At 37.9% G+C, this 18,481-nt stretch overlaps 1 protein-coding gene across 20 annotated transcripts in view; it reads left to right on the top strand.

The window, feature by feature from the left end:
• Positions 1–17,996, top strand: part of fnbp1b (formin binding protein 1b) — an 88,119-nt gene extending 70,123 nt beyond the window's left edge. For 11 of the 20 annotated variants that reach the window (XM_077194294.1, XM_077194293.1, XM_077194285.1 and 8 more), the window contains 7 exons: positions 5,449–5,558; positions 6,404–6,536; positions 6,624–6,757; positions 7,470–7,621; positions 8,135–8,293; positions 10,178–10,213; positions 15,469–17,996. In XM_077194294.1, the coding sequence (XP_077050409.1) occupies positions 5,449–5,558; positions 6,404–6,536; positions 6,624–6,757; positions 7,470–7,621; positions 8,135–8,293; positions 10,178–10,213; positions 15,469–15,476 (732 nt within the window). In that variant the 3' untranslated portion in view covers positions 15,477–17,996. Of the gene's footprint in view, positions 1–5,448; positions 5,559–6,403; positions 6,537–6,623; positions 6,758–7,469; positions 7,622–8,134; positions 8,329–10,177; positions 10,214–15,468 lie in introns of those variants that run through there. The other 9 variants (XM_077194288.1, XM_077194286.1, XM_077194279.1 and 6 more) reach the window with 4 other exon arrangements.
• Positions 17,997–18,481: the final 485 nt, after the last annotated feature.

The following is an 18,481-nucleotide window of genomic DNA, read 5'->3' as shown; positions in this document are numbered from 1 at the left end:
TCTCGCGCATTTAAAATGGCAGATGACATTGATGCAGAGAAGTTAATCGTCGAGGTACAGAAAAATCCTCAACTGTTTGACAAGTCAACCCCCCTTTTCAAGGATACGTTAAAAAAGATGGATATATGGAAAGCAATCGGTCGTATCCTGGGAATAAACGATGAGATATTATGCAGTCTAACATAGTGTAACAAAATTACCTCAGGCTATCCAGCGCTAGTTTTGACAACATTGCTGAAGTTGCAGTGAAAAAGGCGTTGTATACATAACGGTGTTGACTAGGCGATGTTTTTATCCCATCATTGACTTCATTAGCTAAATTCACTGTTAGATTAGATCGATTACACTAGACTTGCTAGATTCACTGTTTAGATGCGCTCGGGACATAGCATGCTGGCTGAGGACATGGGCTGGCAAAGACGTGTAAAGGCAATAAGAACAGCAAAAACATATTCAATGACATGTTGTAAACAACAATTATAATAAAATGTAATCTATAACATCAGTCAATATCATTAAAGCTATTGTAGTACGTTTTTAAGAATGAAACTGTTGTTGATTCATTCGAAAATATGAATACAATTTGTCTTCAAAAGACGACAACTCTCTAATCAGAGTGACGGATTCTCCCAACTCCTCTCGTCTTTTAAGGATATTGTGTAACCAAAAGCGCCTGTTTTTCTTTTGATATTTTTTTGTAACGTAAAGCAGCAGCAGGTTATCCATTTTCACTACTTTGAAACCGCAGCGCGGGCGCGCGTGCTTAGAATAAAAGACTGTTATCGGTTGTTGGTGCAGACGCATATATAGTTATCTTTATCGTTATCTTTATAGTTATCGTGCTTGGTGTGAACGGGCCTTTAGCAAACAATTATTAGAGTGTTAAGGCCCGTTCACTCCAAGCACGATAACTTTATTATTCTAAGCACGCGCGCGCCCGCACTGCGGTTTCAAAGTAGCGAAAATGGATGATCCTGCTGCTGCTTTACGTTACAAAAAAATATCAAAAGAAAAACGAGCTTTTTACACGATATCCTTAAAAGACGAGAGGAGTTTGGAGAATCCGAATTTTATTATAATTGTTGTTTACAACATGTCATTGAATATATTTTTGCTGTTCTTATTGCCTTTACACGTCTTTGCCAGCACGTCCTCAGCCAGCATGCTATGTCCCGAGCGCATCTAAACAGTGAATCTAGCAAGTCTAGTGTAATCGATCTAATCTTACAGTGAATTTAGCTGACGAAGTCAATGATGGGATAAAAACATCGCCTAGTCAACACCTTTATGTATACAACGCCTTTTTCACTGCAACTTCAGCAATGTTGTCAAAACTAGCGCTGGATAGCCTACCTTAGGTAATTTTGTTACACTATGCTAAACTGCATAATATCTCATCGTTAATATTTGCCAAACAGTGGAGGATTTTTTTGGACCTCGACGATTAACTTCTCTGCAAAATCATCTGCCATTTTAAACGCACGAGACCTTTAAATTAGAATGGATTCTGATTGGCTGTCAGTGTTTTATCGTTCGACAGCTGGAAAAAAAATCGTTCTGAAAGTAGTGCTGTGCGTTAAACGCGTTATTAACGGCGTTAACGCAAACACATTTTAACGGCGTCAATTTTTTTATCGCGAGATTAACGCTCTTTTTGGCCTAGCAAACAACACCACACCGGATAGCTAGACGGAAACAAAACAACAGGCACGCCGCACGTACTTGTTTGGGCTTGCGCGCCGGCCAAAGAGTAGTAGGCTAACGGTACGTTTTGAGTGGATGGCGCGAGCGCGAGACGCCGATCTAGAGACGTGCACTCTCAACGCAATAGAGTGCGGCGCGGGACTAGATTTGATGGCCGAGTGCGAGGGCGGGCTCGAGCGGTAATGCACTCACTCTGTGTGCGGATACGGGAGAATAAAACGATTCGCGGGACTCCCGCAAACTAGAAATATCTATGAATAAAACATAAAAACTAATACATTTTTATTCATATGTTGCAGAAAAGCAACAAGAACAACTAAAACAAAATAGAAACGATTTACAGGCCAGAGTTTCTTTTTATAACATGTTTGCAGCGTTGAGGGATGTAGCCAATCACAGACATATGAAGAAGCATCAGAAGCATTTAAAATAGACTCCCCTCACCGCTCAAAACAGACTTTTTGTTCAGTGCTGAATTCTGTAAGCTGGCAAATCCTCAAATTATAACAAACAAAGTGTATATATTATGAAAGATGCATTGTGCAGTCAGCTTCACTGATAATAACAGATGTGTGAGATTGCGATGAACTGATGTCAGCTTTTTAGGAATTATTAAGGGAGCGCACTTTGCGCGCATTCAGTCATGCCAAACCATGCACTCAGTAGCCTGCTTGCTTTTATGTTATAACAGTGGTTTGTGTGTTAATGCTTTAATAACAAATAATTTATCAGGAGCATTTATGCTGATGTGTATGGTGGCGACACGTAGGCGAAAGTATTTGGAGGTAGCCTACAAAAAAAAGAGTGTATTTGCGGGCGGGAGCGGGACAAAAATGTTGCGGGCGGGAGAAAGTAACATAGAAAATAGTTGAGAACGTCAGTTATAACGACCCACGTATGAAAAAAATTGACGGGTTTAAATCGGGCTTGGGCTCATAATTACAGTTTATGTGTCGGGCCGGGCTCGGACACAATGCGCACGGGCTCGGGTCGGGCTTGATTTTTTTGGGCCCGATCTAAGCTCTACAATGGATGACTTCAGACAGAAGCACATGGATACCACAGCTAAGAACAAACTTAATGCTGATCCACTTTTCCATGTTGATAAGAGCATTAAAATTAGAAAAAATAATGAGACAAATAGAAATCAAGGGACATTTAGAATAGATAAAAATGTGCGATTAATCGCGAGTTAACTATGGCATTAATGCGATTAATCGCGATTAAATATTTTAATCGTTTGACAGCACTATCTGAAAGTGATCCCAATGATATTGTTCCTCATATCTTTATCGTTATAGTTGTGGTGTGAACTTTGTTATTCTTTAATATGGAGAACGATTTTTAGAATTATATCTTTATTGTTATCTTTATAGTTATCGTGCTTGGTGTGAACGGGCCTTTACAGTCGGGTTCCGGAAGTAAAAACTCCATATGGAAATTGGGTTGCACTTTATTTTACAGTACGAACACTTGCGTGTACTTACAAAGTGCAGAGTAATAAAAGGTAACTACATAGGTTAAGGTTAGGTATAGGGGTAGGTTCAGGGTTAGTACTTAGTTATTACACAATTATTGCAATTACTTTAATAAGTACATAGTATGTACATGGGGAACAGGACTGTAAAATATGGTGCTACCAGAATTTGACTTTGAACGATAACTTATAAACCTTTAAAGACAGTTCTACTGTGAGCTACGAGGTTGTTAATCGATAGTATTTGCTTCTGCTGAAGCGTCAGCCTGCATTATTTCAGCTAATTTTTAAAATAATTGTATTTATGAGTGGAATTCCTGGTGAAAAACCACATCACCCATGATGCTGTACAGAAGATTACACCAATCAGAGAGTTGAAAAAAGCAACATGCTCCAAAACAGCTTTTTAGCTCCACCCACTCTATAGCGAAGGAGAATAATGAATGATCTGCTAGCTAAATGCTAATTCCAGTACTTACTGAGTTTCTGAAGTGCCTCCGCTATCGCCACATTTATCTTTTATTTACTCTGCCATTATAGTCCCTTGAGGAAACATCATAGAGGCAGGAGTAATACCAATGCCATCGTCTCTCTTTGGCTTCACCATGTTTGAAAGCAAGCTGTGTACGGAAGAGCTTCTGTGCTTCTTTTGGTCAATGTCACAGATGTGACGGAATGATATCATGTAGTCTGAACCCGGTATTAGAGATTCTGTTTCATCAGTTAAGAACTTATAGTGTAAGTTAAAGGGATAGTTCACATGCCAAATACATATTCAGTCTTCACTTGCTTACCCTCGTGTCATCCTCAACCTGTTTGACTTTATTTTTTTCCTTAGAACGCAAAAGGAGATACTTACTTTCACTTTCATTATATGGAAAACAGCAGCGTACACATTTAGCAAAATATCTTCCTTTGTGTTTCACTGAGGAAATTAAGTCCAACACTCTTTAAATGGCATGAGGGTGAAAAAATAATTATCAGTGATTATAACATATCAAATATCTTAACCAATCACAGAGCGTCTTACTACTTTAGCCCCACCCAAATATTTTTTACTTGTGATTATTGAATCGGCCTATTCACTGATGGTGTAGTATGATTTACAGTTAAATATTATATGACAGGTAATGTTTGTTTTTAATGTTATGTTTATAGATATGTGTATATTGATCCATATAATTTCTTTCTAAAGTGGTTTGGTTGATTTCTTTAGATTTTAGATCTAATTTCTTTTAAATAAAAAACATTTTTTAAATAATCAAATGTTACACAATTAATATTTTATTTAAAAATTTGTCTTTGTTTTGAAGAGGGTGAGTACAAAAGTGATTGTAGCATGTGTGTTGTGCTTGTGTAGATCTTGACTATATATTTCAAGTTTGCCTGGGGTGAGTTTGTGGGTTTATTTAACTGTATTTTTGAGTGATAATACAATGCATGCCCAGTAAAATCTGGATGTTTGTTGTTTGCATGACAGTACGCTGGCGTGGAAGAAGGGGTAAGGTTGCAGTGCCTGCCTTGTGACCTTTGACCTTTTAGTTAGACATTTGCATTGAACAGTGGGTGGGATTAGAGGAAAAGATACAGCCATGCACCTATTCAGTCCAAGCTCAAATGAGAGAAATGCTGTGAATAAATCAGGTCCAATCTTAGGCTAGAATAAGTATTGCAGAGTCTTTAATGTCCCCAAACTCACGGCTCTTTAGCACCACCATGTGATTAAGATCAGCATGGCGAATACTGCCTGTCAGAGAGAACTAATGTGGAAAAAACCACGACTCGAGTGTTCAGAGAATCGATACATTAATGTAGACAGGAAGAGGATGTGAGAGAGAGGGCACATAAGGACAGATGTAAACCACATTTCTCAGATCAACCAGAATCAGGTTTCAAAGATGAGCGAGCAAGATAACAGTTTATTTTATGAGAACCGTTTAATCAATGTTGCTGTTGGCATTGGACTGAAGAGGTTCCGTCAATCATTGATCTTAGATTTAATTAGCTCATCTGGTTTCCCTTTGATAAACACCTGATTTGAAAGCTGATTGGCTCATTACCAAAGTAAGCTAGCCAACCAGATGACAGGAACAGAAGAATATGTAATAGTCAGTCGATGTGTTTGGATGTGGCCTGGTTTGACCCTCCCTATTTATACATAGGTTGTGCATATTTTTTGTTTATGTATTTGTAGATTCTAGCAGGACAGTGTTGTTTTTTTAAGGTGCAAATACTCATTGTTTGTCTCCCTCTCTGTCTGCTCTCAGGGTTCGAATCCGGAGGACTTCAGTCATCTTCCTCCAGAGCAAAGAAGGAAGAAGCTTCAGGCGAAGATCGACGACATCAATAAAGACATACAGAAAGAGATGGACCAGAGGTATACAGACAAAACACACAAATAACAGAAACACAAACAAAAATAATCCCAAAGGACATATTGACAGTGTTTAAAGACTCTTTGAATAACAAGGCTATAAAGACTTTGTGAGCCTTACAAAGTATCTATTTGTTAACACTTTACAAGAAGGTTCCATTAGTTAATGTTAGTTAATCCATTAGCTAACATTAACTACAAATTAATAATCCATTTATTACAGTATTTATAAATCTTTGTTAATGTTAGTTAATAAAATACATAATTTTCATTGTTAGCCCAGGTCCGTTAAATAATATGAAAATATGCATCTTTTGATTTTAATAATGTATTAGTAAATGCTGAAATTAACATTAATTAAGATTATTAAATGCTTTAGAATTATTTTCCATTGTTAGTTCATGTTAACTAATATTAACAATAGAACATTATTGTAAAGTGTAATGGTTATTGTATACACATGGTTTCCAATTGCATTATGATTATTTATAGAATAAAATCCATCTTTAGGACAACAAAATTCTATTTAACTCAAATATTTTGGGCTTTTAAAACCCCTATAACTCCCTCTGTTAACCATAAATGTTAAATGTTAAATGTTTCAGCAACACAACATTACTCAATACAATATGAAATGAGTTTTAATAAAGACAATATTCAATAAGACTCAAGAAGATCAAGTCCTTTTGAATATTATTTGATTCTTCAGCAGGATTTTTATTTGATCCCTAATTATGAAATTCCAATCGAAATGTTTAACATATTCATTTTGGTATATTTTGACTAGGCCAGGGTTTGATGTGATTTATTCTGAAAAATGTGTATTCATGTGACATTTTTCTTGGCAGAGATGCTTTGACTAAAATGAAGGAAGTGTATATAAAGAACCCACAGATGGGGGATCCCAACAGCGTGGACCCTCGGTTAGGAGAGATCGCCAACAACATTGAGAAACTGCAAGTGGAGGCACAGAAATTTGAGGTGCGTGTAAATGAACATCTTGAAATATATATAGCACAGGCCTGGATGAGTAGTTCAGTTCAGTGGAAATGAATGTGTGTGCTCTAGGGCTGGTTAGCGGAGGTCGAAGGAAGGATGCCAGTGAAGAGTGACCCTCCGCGACGGACAAGTGTCCTGTACGAGACCCAAAACAGCACGCCACCCACCACCAACAACAACAACTGCGCACAGGATAGAGAGAGGTACACGCTCACACACACATACACACACATCGTGTGCCTCAACTTGTGAGGACTACCTTAGCTCCACCCACAATGGAATTTCATTGTTTTTATAATACATTACATCACCCAAAATGAAAATTCTCTCATCAAGTTGTTCCAAACCTGTATGAATTTCTTTCTTCTGCTGAACACAAAAGAAGATAGTTTGAGGAATGTTTATAGCCAAACAAAGTTTATGGACCCCATTGACTTCCATTGTGTATTTGTTTTCCATTTGTTTTTGTTTTATTTTGTTTTTGTTTGGTTACAAACATTTCTCAAAATATCTTCTTTTGTGTAACATTAAATGTGAAGGAGAATGAAATATATAAACCCAAGAAAAATTCTAAAATGTATAAAAGCATGAGGTGACAGTCATATAGCACTTTGTAAACACTTTTTAAATAAATTGTATATCAATAAAGCTTTACTCATTTTCACTGAAACAGAACAGTTACTTGAAGCTGGGAACTTCTCACTTTGCATGTAGCTTTTACAGACAACATTAACATTTTCAGATTTTAATTAGGACATTAGTTAACTAGTGACGAAGATGCTTTACAGTATTTTTCAGGACATTTTTAAAAGCTAGTCCCTCATGAATCCCTAAAGCAAATATATGCACATACTTTCAAAACAGTTGCTATAGTTATTGTCTACGTGTGTGTGTGTGTGTGCGTGTGTGATGGAGCAGTCCGGATGGCAGTTATACAGAGGAACAGAGTTCTGAGGTCCAGAGTAAAGTCCAACCAGAAACAGCGGAGTCCGGAGATGAATTTGATGACCCAGATGAGGAAATGCTACCGACCATCGGCACCTGCAAAGCCCTCTACCCATTCGAAGGTATTTCATGTATAAATGCATAAACAAACATTTATTGCAAAAATATGGGCTTTGCTTCAAACCTTGTGAACTGCTTCGCTGTCTGCTGTCTACAAATGGAGCTTACTAAGTGAAATTGGATACTTGCATCAAGGTGTTTATTTGATGAAAAATGCGGTAAAAAAGTAATACTGTTAAATATTATTAGTATTATTAGTAGTAATTTATTCCTGTGATGCAAAGCTGAATTTTCAGCATCATTACTCCAGTCTTCAGTGTCACATGATCCTTCAGAAATCATTTTAATATGCTGATTTGCTGCTCAAGAAACATTTCTGATAATTATCCATGTTGAAATCAGTTGTGCTCAGGATTCTTTGATGACTAGAAAGTTCAATAGTACAGGGTTTATTTAAAACAGAAATCTTTGGAAACAATGTAGATGTCTACTCTCACTTTTGATCAATTTAATATATCCTTGCTGAATAAAAGACTCCAGATACAACTTTATTTTCCAATCACTTTTCTCTGTAGGTCATAATGAAGGCACCATCGCAGTAACAGAGGGTGAGCTCTTGTATGTAATAGAGGAAGACAAAGGTGATGGATGGACACGTGTTAGGAGAAATGAGGAAGAGGAGGGTTACGTCCCCACATCCTACGTCGAGGTCTTTCTGGACTCCAACGCCAAAGGTGCCATAACCTACATATGACCGAGTGCTTTAGGTCCTTTGAGCTCATGAGTCTGTTTGTGTTTATGAACCCTAAAGGAGACATCTAGGGCGTGTGTTTGATTCTGACTCTCTCCAAGCCAAGAATGTGACTGTTTTTATTAATGCGGACAGACCTTTTTCTGAAACTGAATGACTAAATGATTGTACTGTATAGAGCTACATGATTAATCGTTAAAAGATGGCGATCTGTATTCAAATACCCACGTGATCTCATTGTTTAAATGACGAGTATCGATATTTCTGTGTTACAAATATTCATATTATCACAGTAGTACTAAGATAAAAGATTATAGTTTGGATATAAACACTGATGTCTACAGTAGCGATCTAAATAGAGCAAATGCTCTTTTGAAAGTAACTTGATACTTTAGCGATTGTATTGATTACATTGTTACCAGGTGACAAGACTTCTGAACAAATGTATTTGTAATTGAATCATTCATTCAAGAGATTCGTTCAAAACACGGATTCATCCAGTAATGAAACAAGTGAAGTATTTATGAGTGAGTCATTAAATATTTCATTCAACCCGATTTTTTAAATAATTCATTCAAATTAATTCAACATTTTAAGTGGACTGGAGCAATTATTATCAATGAGTAAATTACATGTTATTTTGTTTAGTTGTCTGTTCAGAATCGTGGGAGAATCGTGATCTCGGTTTGAAAATAAAAAGTCGTGATTCTCAGTTTAACCAGAATCGTGCAGCTCTAGTACTGTATGTGTCTTAACACATGATGGTTTTAGATATTAGTCCACCATAGTTTCATATGGCGATAGTATCTTGTCGTATTGAATAGCAGTGCATGTTAGATCGCTCCAATAAAATGCAACACACATATATACGAGGAGATACATGAACGTTTTTGTACTGTTCTCATATATAAAGTAATTGTAAATTACCTTAAGATCCAGCCTAGCTCTTGGAGGAAAACGTCAAATCAGGGGCCAATCACACAGAACACATTTTTTCATTCCACTGCTCTACTTTTTCATTGTTTTTCTATGTAAACACACAAGACTATCGTCTATCGTACATGACAAGGCATTCTAAAAAACACGGCACTCAGGTTAAAATAAGTTACACTTTTAAAGAACGAGTCTCTAGAGTCTAGACCTTGCTTTTTTTTCTCGCTCCACTGACCTGCATCTCATGTTTTTAACTGCAAAAACGCATTCTGTGTGAACCGGGCCTTATGCAGGTGTTTCCCCCCCCAAAAAAGATGATCATATATTGACATCAGCTCAAACACTAGTAATAATAAACAGTTTACAAGTAGCATAAGTAGAATTTCTTTAGTAAACCATCATCATGCATTTGAATATATTTGTGAAACGCACATAATTTGCTAATACGTGTTAGATAGAGACTGCCGTTATGGATCTTTAGCTGTATTATTTGTTCACACTGTGTTCAATCTCAATACACACACTGAAAAAGTCTGTGTAGAAACTATTTTTACTCAGAAGTACTGTAACACATTTAATTAAACAAAATTTTGAACTAGTAAGACTTCAATGATCTTTAACTAGTAAAACTTCAATATTTTTTTAAGATTCAAAAAATCTTTTTTTACAGTGTATAGTTGATGTAGATATTCATAACAAGAAGAAATAACCATGGGAAAAAACCTTTTGATACAAAGAGGTTTACAGAAAAACACAATGCAACCATTTAAATGAGTAAAATCACAATATACATTCAAGAATTACAATCATATCACACAGTCACGACGAAACAATCATGTTCGGTGCTCCTCATCTTTATTCCTGAATGAGAGCTGAGTTGCCATTTTAGCTGTGAAATGTGACGCATGAAACGTTTCTCAATGTTTCCTCACAGAGCTGTTTTCCTGGACAAGGGTTTATCTTTCTGAGGGTGAGACGGAGTACTAGATGAGTGCATTAACTGTGTGTGTGTGTGTGTGTGTGTGTGTGTGTGGGAATGAAGAGATCTTGAATTTCTCTTTCATTTTAAGATGCCTCAAATTGCATTAGAATCCCATATACATTTGAAACAGTTGGAGTTGAATATTGCACGAGTGTAATTTCCTCCAAATGAAGTGTTGAAGTCTGACCTTTGTTTCAGTTTAAACAAGCATGAACCTACTTACTGTAAGCCGCCTTTAAGCTAGTTTTCTGCAAAATGGCGTGCACTCACAAAAAAAAAAACTTGAGAGATAACCTACATGCTGATCTAATTACTGATATAAACATATTACACGTCATCTGAGTCCTCTGTTTCTGCAAGCCTGCCTGTTTGAGTGATGTTTTCTCTTCATAAATGCATGTTTGAGTGTTTCAGGCTGCATTTGTTCTTGAATTCAACCAGGAAAATTTAATTACTCTTGCCAATAATTCATGCATATTATAAATCACGCTACACACAATCCTGTGTGTATATATTGTCATTTTTCAGTCCATTTTGTAATTGTACAGCTCATATAAGCATATACATAAAATGTCATATGTGTGTGTTTTTGGTGTGCATTCAAATAGGCTTTTCACTCTTGTAATCGTGGCTATTTTTAACCTTGGTTACCTAACCACTGTTAGTTTATCCTGGGTTAATCACTGTGTGCATTTGATTTAAAGATTACAAGCATGAAACAGTGTTATTATTGTTAACTAAAACTATAACTATTAAAGTGGCCCTATTATGCTATTTTATAAATTCCTAATTTTGTTTTGGAGATCTTCTACTGTATATTTACATGCATCAATTTCTAATAATATACATTGCACATCACCTTATTTCTCATAAGATTCAGTCTCTCTAAACCCCTCCTTTCCGAGAGCCTACTTTGCTCTCATTGGTTAGATGGTCAGTCTGTTGTGATAGAGACAAAGCGCATTTAGGCCACGCCCACACATTGGGGGCTGGGACAATCCGTCTCCATTGACTTTGCATTGCGAGAAGCCTCCTTGTCATTTCTGACTTATAACAAAAAACCAAACAATGTCTAAAAGCTGCTATGTGACAAGGTATACAGCAAACAAGCTAAAAAAAACAGAAATAAGTTTTTAATAATCTGTCGACCCCCAAAAACAAGCGTTTAAGGACATAAAAGTGGATACAGGCAGTTGAAACAGAACTCAAGGTGCCATATTACTGTGAGAAATGTCAACTGGAGGGGAACGTAATCAGCGAGAGGATAGCTTAGCGTACAGAAATATAATATATAAAACTGACATTTGGATATTTGACTTACCAGTGACAAAAGGTTTACTGCACACGTAGTGTATTTCTTTAGTGCATACTTAGTGTCAGGATCATACAATTTACCCATTTGTTCCAGCCTGTTTCCACTTTTGTGTCCTTAAACGCTATTTTTTTGGGGTCGACTCGACAGCTTATAAAACTTATTTCTGGCTTTCTTAGCTTGTTTGCTGTACACTTTGTCACATAGAAGCTTTTAGACACTGTTTTGTTCTTTGTTATAAGTCCGAAATGACAAGGAGGCAGCTTCTCGCAATGCAAAGTCAATAGAGACGGTTGGATTGTCCCCCCCCCTCTGCTCTGATTGGTCAGATGGTCCAGTCTGTTGTGATTGGTCTACTCTGCACTGATTGGTCAGATGGTCCAGTCTGTTGTGTTTGGTCTACTCTGCACTGATTGGTCAGATGGCCCAGTCTGTTGTGTTTGGTCTACTCTGCTCTGATTTGTCAGATGGTCCAGTCTGTTGTGATTGGTCTACTCTGCTCTGATTGGTCAGATGGCCCAGTCTGTTGTGTTTGGTCTACTCTGCTCTGATCGGTCAGATGGCCCAGTCTGTTGTGTTAGGTCTACTCTTCTCTGATTGGTCAGATGGTCCAGTCTTTTGTGATTGGTCTACTCTGCTCTGATTGGTCAGATGGCCCAGTCTGTTGTGTTAGGTCTACTCTTCTCTGATTGGTCAGATGGTCCAGTCTGTTGTGATTGGTTCACTCTGCTCTGATTGGTCAGATGGTCCAGTCTGTTGTGATTGGTTCACTCTGCTCTGATTGGTCAGATGGCCCAGTCTGTTGTGATTGGTCTACTCTGCTCTGATTGGTCAGATGGTCCAGTCTGTTGTGTTAGGTCTACTCTGCTCTGATTGGTCAGATGGTCCAGTCTGTTGTGTTAGGTCTACTCTTCTCTGATTGGTCAGATGGTCCAGTCTGTTGTGATGGGTTCACTCTGCTCTGATTGGTCAGATGGTCCTGTCTGTTGTGATTGGTTCACTCTGCTCTGATTGGTCAGATGGCCCAGTCTGTTGTGATTGGTTCACTCTGCTCTGATTGGTCAGATGGCCCAGTCTGTTGTGATTGGTCTACTCTGCTCTGATTGGTCAGATGGCCCAGTCTGTTGTGTTTGGTCTACTCTGCTCTGATCGGTCAGATGGCCCAGTCTGTTGTGTTAGGTCTACTCTTCTCTGATTGGTCAGATGGTCCAGTCTGTTGTGATGGGTTCACTCTGCTCTGATTGGTCAGATGGTCCTGTCTGTTGTGATTGGTTCACTCTGCTCTGATTGGTCAGATGGCCCAGTCTGTTGTGATTGGTCTACTCTGCTCTGATTGGTCAGATGGTCCAGTCTGTTGTGATTGGTTCATTCTGCTCTGATTGGTCAGATGGTCCAGTCTGTTGTGATTGGTCTACTCTGCACTGATTGGTCAGATGGTCCAGTCTGTTGTGTTTGGTCTACTCTGCACTGATTGGTCAGATGGCCCAGTCTATTGTGTTTGGTCTACTCTGCTCTGATTTGTCAGATGGTCCAGTCTGTTGTGATTGGTCTACTCTGCTCTGATTGGTCAGATGGCCCAGTCTGTTGTGTTTGGTCTACTCTGCTCTGATTGGTCAGATGGTCCAGTCTGTTGTGATGGGTTCACTCTGCTCTGATTGGTCAGATGGTCCAGTCTGTTGTGATTGGTTCACTCTGCTCTGATTGGTCAGATGGCCCGGTCTGTTGTGATTGGTCTACTCTGCTCTGATTGGTCAGATGGTTCAGTCTGTTGTGATTGGTTCACTCTGCTCTGATTGGTCAGATGGTCCAGTCTGTTGTGATTGGTCTACTCTGCTCTGATTGGTCAGATGGTCCAGTCTGTTGTGATTGGTTCACTCTGCTCTGATTGGTCAGATGGCCCAGTCTGTTGTGTTAGGTCTACTCTGCTCTGATTTGTCAGATGGTCCAGTCTGTTGTGATTGGTCTACTCTGCTCTGATTGGTCAGATGGCCCAGTCTGTTGTGTTTGGTCTACTCTGCTCTGATCGGTCAGATGGTCCAGTCTGTTGTGATTGGTTCACTCTGCTCTGATTGGTCAGATGGCCCAGTCTGTTGTGTTAGGTCTACTCTGCTCTGATTTGTCAGATGGTCCAGTCTGTTGTGATTGGTCTACTCTGCTCTGATTGGTCAGATGGCCCAGTCTGTTGTGTTTGGTCTACTCTGCTCTGATCGGTCAGATGGCCCAGTCTGTTGTGTTAGGTCTACTCTTCTCTGATTGATCAGATGGTCCTGTCTGTTGTGATGGGTTCACTCTGCTCTGATTGGTCAGATGGTCCAGTCTGTTGTGATTGGTTCACTCTGCTCTGTTTGGTCAGATGGCCCAGTTTGTTGTTATTGGTCTACTCTGCTCTGATTGGTCGGATGGTCCAGTCTGTTGTGATTGGTTCACTCTGCTCTGATTGGTCAGATGGTCCAGTCTGTTGTGATTGGTCTACTCTGCACTGATTGGTCAGATGGTCCAGTCTGTTGTGTTTGGTCTACTCTGCACTGATTGGTCAGATGGCCCAATCTGTTGTGATTGGTCTACTCTGCTCTGATTGGTCAGATGGTCCAGTCTGTTGTGTTTGGTCTACTCTGCACTGATTGGTCAGATGGCCCAATCTGTTGTGATTGGTCTACTCTGCTCTGATTGGTCAGATGGTCCAGTCTGTTGTGATTGGTTCACTCTGCTCTGATTGGTCAGATGGCCCAGTCTGTTGTGATTGGTCTACTCTGCTCTGATTGGTCAGATGGTCCAGTCTGTTGTGATTGGTCTACTCTGCTCTGATTGGTCAGATGGTCCAGTCTGTTGTGATTGGTTCACTCTGCTCTGATTGCTCAGATGGTCCAGTCTGTTGTGATTGGTCTACTCTGCTCTGATTGGTCAGATGGTCCAGTCTGTTGTGATTGGTTCACTCTGCTCTGATTGCTCAGATGGCCCAGTCTGTTGTGATTGGTTCACTCTGCTCTGATTGGTCAGATGGTCCAGTCTGTTGTGATTGGTCTACCGCTTGTAGCTCGTTTCAGAAGCGAAGCGTCCATTACCATATCTACATTTCAGCTCCGGATCTTACCCAGCAGTTGATACACAGTTATACGAACTGTAATAATGAGCAGTACAGTAACGGATTGGCTATTGATTCATTCTTTTAGGTGACAATAACTCCCATTGATCTGCACTTTGATCGTTAATAGTAATAAAGCTGTAATAAATTCAAATATAAATATTAGATGAAAAACTTTGACATTTTGAAATGTTGGCTTGGCATCTAAATGAAGATGCTGTACTAAAATGACTAAAGCTAAAAAAAAAAAATTAATGCTAAAGAAAATATTTAAAGAAAACTAATAAAAATGACAAAACAATTACTAAACCTTTAACTAAAATTAAAATGTTAACTGAAAACATAAAAATAGAAGCTAATTCAAAATATTAATATACACTTTAATAGTATACAAATAATACTACAATAACACTGGCATGAAATGTTGCTTAACCCATGGATAAAAATGACAAAATATAACACAGGGTTAAAGTGATAGTTCACTCAGAAATGACATATTCTGTCATCATTTACTCACCCTCAAGTTGTTCTAAATCACAAAAGAAGAAGGATATTTTGAAGGATGTTGGTAACGAAACAGTTTCTGGTCCCGTTTGACTTTCATAGTATTTTTTTCAAAACTATTGAAGTCAATGGGGACCAGCAACTGTTTGGTTACAAACATTCTTCAAAATATCTTATAATATTGCGGGTGAGTAAATGATGACAAAATGTTAGTCTTTGGGTGAACTATCCCTTTAATTATAGTGTGAAAAGCCATTCATAGGGGGCATGAATTCATCACTTCACCAACTCTAACATGTCTTTTCTTTTGTTTTTCATATGTTTGTTTTGTTTGTATGACTGCAGATTCGTAAAGTATGGAAGGAGGACTCAGTGGTGCAGGGCAAACAGCAGCCACATGTGAGGAAAACTACAGCCTACCCTCCATGAACCACCCTAGAGTGAGACAGATGAGAGACAGACACAAAATAAAGAGAGGAACAGTGAAAGAAGCGAGAGGAAGAGGCTATAGAGACCTCTCGGCCTAAATTCTCCTGCTGTAGAGAGGAACTTTAACAGCAAATCAGAGAAATATTATGACATTTAGATTTATTACCTGTCTGTTCTTTTATAATAAGGTGAATATGATCTACATATATCATTTTGCTTTACGGCTCTTCATCGCTGCTGAACGGCTCTAATGTTTCTTTCAGTCTGGTGCGAATGAGTGTATGTATGTATGTGTGTGTTTTCGTCTTTAACAGCTTGAAAAACGGTTTTGCTTCCGATTCCCTGACCTATCCTGAACTGGGAACGTGGTCTGTAAAAGGAGCTGAATTTGCGGTACCACATCAGTGCTGGGTTCTGTCCGTATTCCTACTTTACATCTACATCTTGATGCTTGGAAGATGATGCACACTAACAGTTTGGAATAATTACGATGTTTAAATGTTTTTGATTTTGAGTCTCTTATGCTCACAAAGGCTGCATTTATTTGATAAAAAATACAGTAAAAAGTCATATTTTGAAATATTATTACAATTCAAAATAACTGTTTTCTATGTTAATATATGCTAAAATGTAATTTATTACAGTGATCATAGCTGAATTTTCAGGATCATTACTCATTACTGTTACATGATTCTTCAGAAATCATTATAATATGCTGATTTGCTGCTCAAGAAATATTTCTTAGTATTATCAATGTTGAAAACAGTTGTGCTGCTTAATATTTTTGTGGAAACTAATGCATTTTCTTCAGGATTCTTAGATGCATATAAAGAAACAAATCTTTTGGAAACATACAAATGTCTTTACTGTCACTTTTGATTTCATTTAATGTGTCCTTGCTTAATAAAAGTATTTTTATTTAAATGTTACGTTTTACACAAAAATATTAACTACATTGATTTGTAGTTTTCTACATTGATAATATTCAGAAATGTTTCTTGAGCAGTAAATCAGCATATTAGAATGATTCCTGAAGGATCGTGTGAAGAATATTTCACAATATTACTGTTTTATTGTATTTTCGATCAAATAAATTCTGCCTCAGCTTAAAAGACGACTTTCAAAAATATTTAAAACGCATAATCTTTCCAAACTTTTGGCCGGTAGGGTATAAAGAAACAAAATGGCGAAGCAAGTACATGTTTTACAGGTATATGAATATCAACATTATCATGTTTTACACAGCTAAAAACATATAATGTAGGAACTTCTTGCATTTTTTGTGCTTAAAAGCTTTTGTTTAACATTAACCACATGTCCCGCTTTCTTTGTATGATGTGAAATGTCTTTAAGTGCCCATCTGTTGCACTTTTCCAAGTTTCAAGCTAGAATTTTTGCCGAGTTGAATGGAACGCAGCAATAGAATTCTTCATGATGTCACTCATTCCGGCTCCTTTATCAGGCCACACCCCTTTGGAGGCTTTGACTCCGCCTCCCGTAGATAACAGCTGCAGGGCACACATCAGGGGCGGGGCTTCACTGGCCAATAGCATGTCTGCTTGCCCTGGCACCTCCTCTGTCTCCGCCCTTCCAGTGCAATTACTAATACTCTGTCTGTCTGCCATCTTTTAACTCATTTTTACATCCCTTCAGTGATTCACATTTTCATTCATTTAATGACTTCCTGCTTTACCGTCCAATCGTCATGCTCGAGCGTGAGCTTTTTTTGTTTGTCAGGCAGGGGAGGAGCTATATTTACACACATGAATATGCTAATGTCCTGTCGATATGGGTATGTATTTATTGTGACAGATGTTTTGTTCATGCCTTCATGGTTTTACCCTGTGGAGAACCCAGTCGAGAATACCGCAACCTCATTGGCCGGTTTCGGTTACCTTGGCAAAAAGGTATATATATATATATATATATATATATACGTAAGGGTTTAAATGTACTCTGAGCCAAATGTACAGGTTAACCAGACATTTAACATGCATCATGTGATCTGTGTTTGGCATTTTTATGGTTGTCTTAACCTGAAGTATGGACTCCATGCTTGAGGTTTTTAATTCAACTGATTTTTTTTTTCTTTTTAATGTAATCATTGTGGTTTGACGAAGGGGAGTTTTTCTTTCTGTAATGTCTGTTGTGAAGAGATAATATTTTTTAATTTCATCATCTTCCACTGACTACTCACCATCCTTGAGGCACATAATAATTTTAACTTTTCTTTTTATATATTTTTAATTCTCTCACAGTCATATTGGGTCCAGGAGAGGTGTTAGATATTTTTCATTTTCTCTTTATTCTTAAGTAGGTTTGAAGCCCAAAACATCTACATCTCTACAGGCAGCATCATGGAAATGACAATTCGCACATGCCACAAATCTGCTATTTAATGCTGAATCATTTTATTATGTTTAATAAAGCGCTTATTGATGAATTATGATATTTTATGTTGAATGAATTGAGCAGCATCACCTAATAACTGACTGACTCGCTATTGATGAACCTATAAATATGAAAATGAATCATTGAGAAAAGGTTTTGAAAAGCGGAGAACAACATCTTAAAGAGGAAAGCATCATTACGTCTGTCTTCCGAACATACACACTGTCTCAAGTGCTCTGGTTCTCTTTAATAACAAAACAACTTTTACATTTCATCCTTTCAGCACTGTTATACTGTGCCGGCTATCACCATATGGCATCTACACACACACAGCTGTCTTATTTGGTCTATCAGTGATAAGAATCATTTGCCCTCGGCCCCTACCTGCTCTGTTTGGGGCTTCAAAACACCATTCCCAAATCAGAGAGTTTGAAATATAAATATATATATATATATATATATGTGTGTATATCTATACGTACAAGTCTATAAATAAGAGTGAACTACCAATCCATGGTAAGAGTCTATTTTTAAATTT

This window comes from Siphateles boraxobius, unplaced genomic scaffold (assembly GCF_051911475.1).
Source record: "Siphateles boraxobius isolate OS27281-9 unplaced genomic scaffold, OSU_SipBor_1 11, whole genome shotgun sequence".
Taxonomy (NCBI): Eukaryota; Metazoa; Chordata; class Actinopteri; order Cypriniformes; family Leuciscidae; genus Siphateles; species Siphateles boraxobius.
This window is presented reverse-complemented; position numbering and strand designations above follow the sequence as displayed.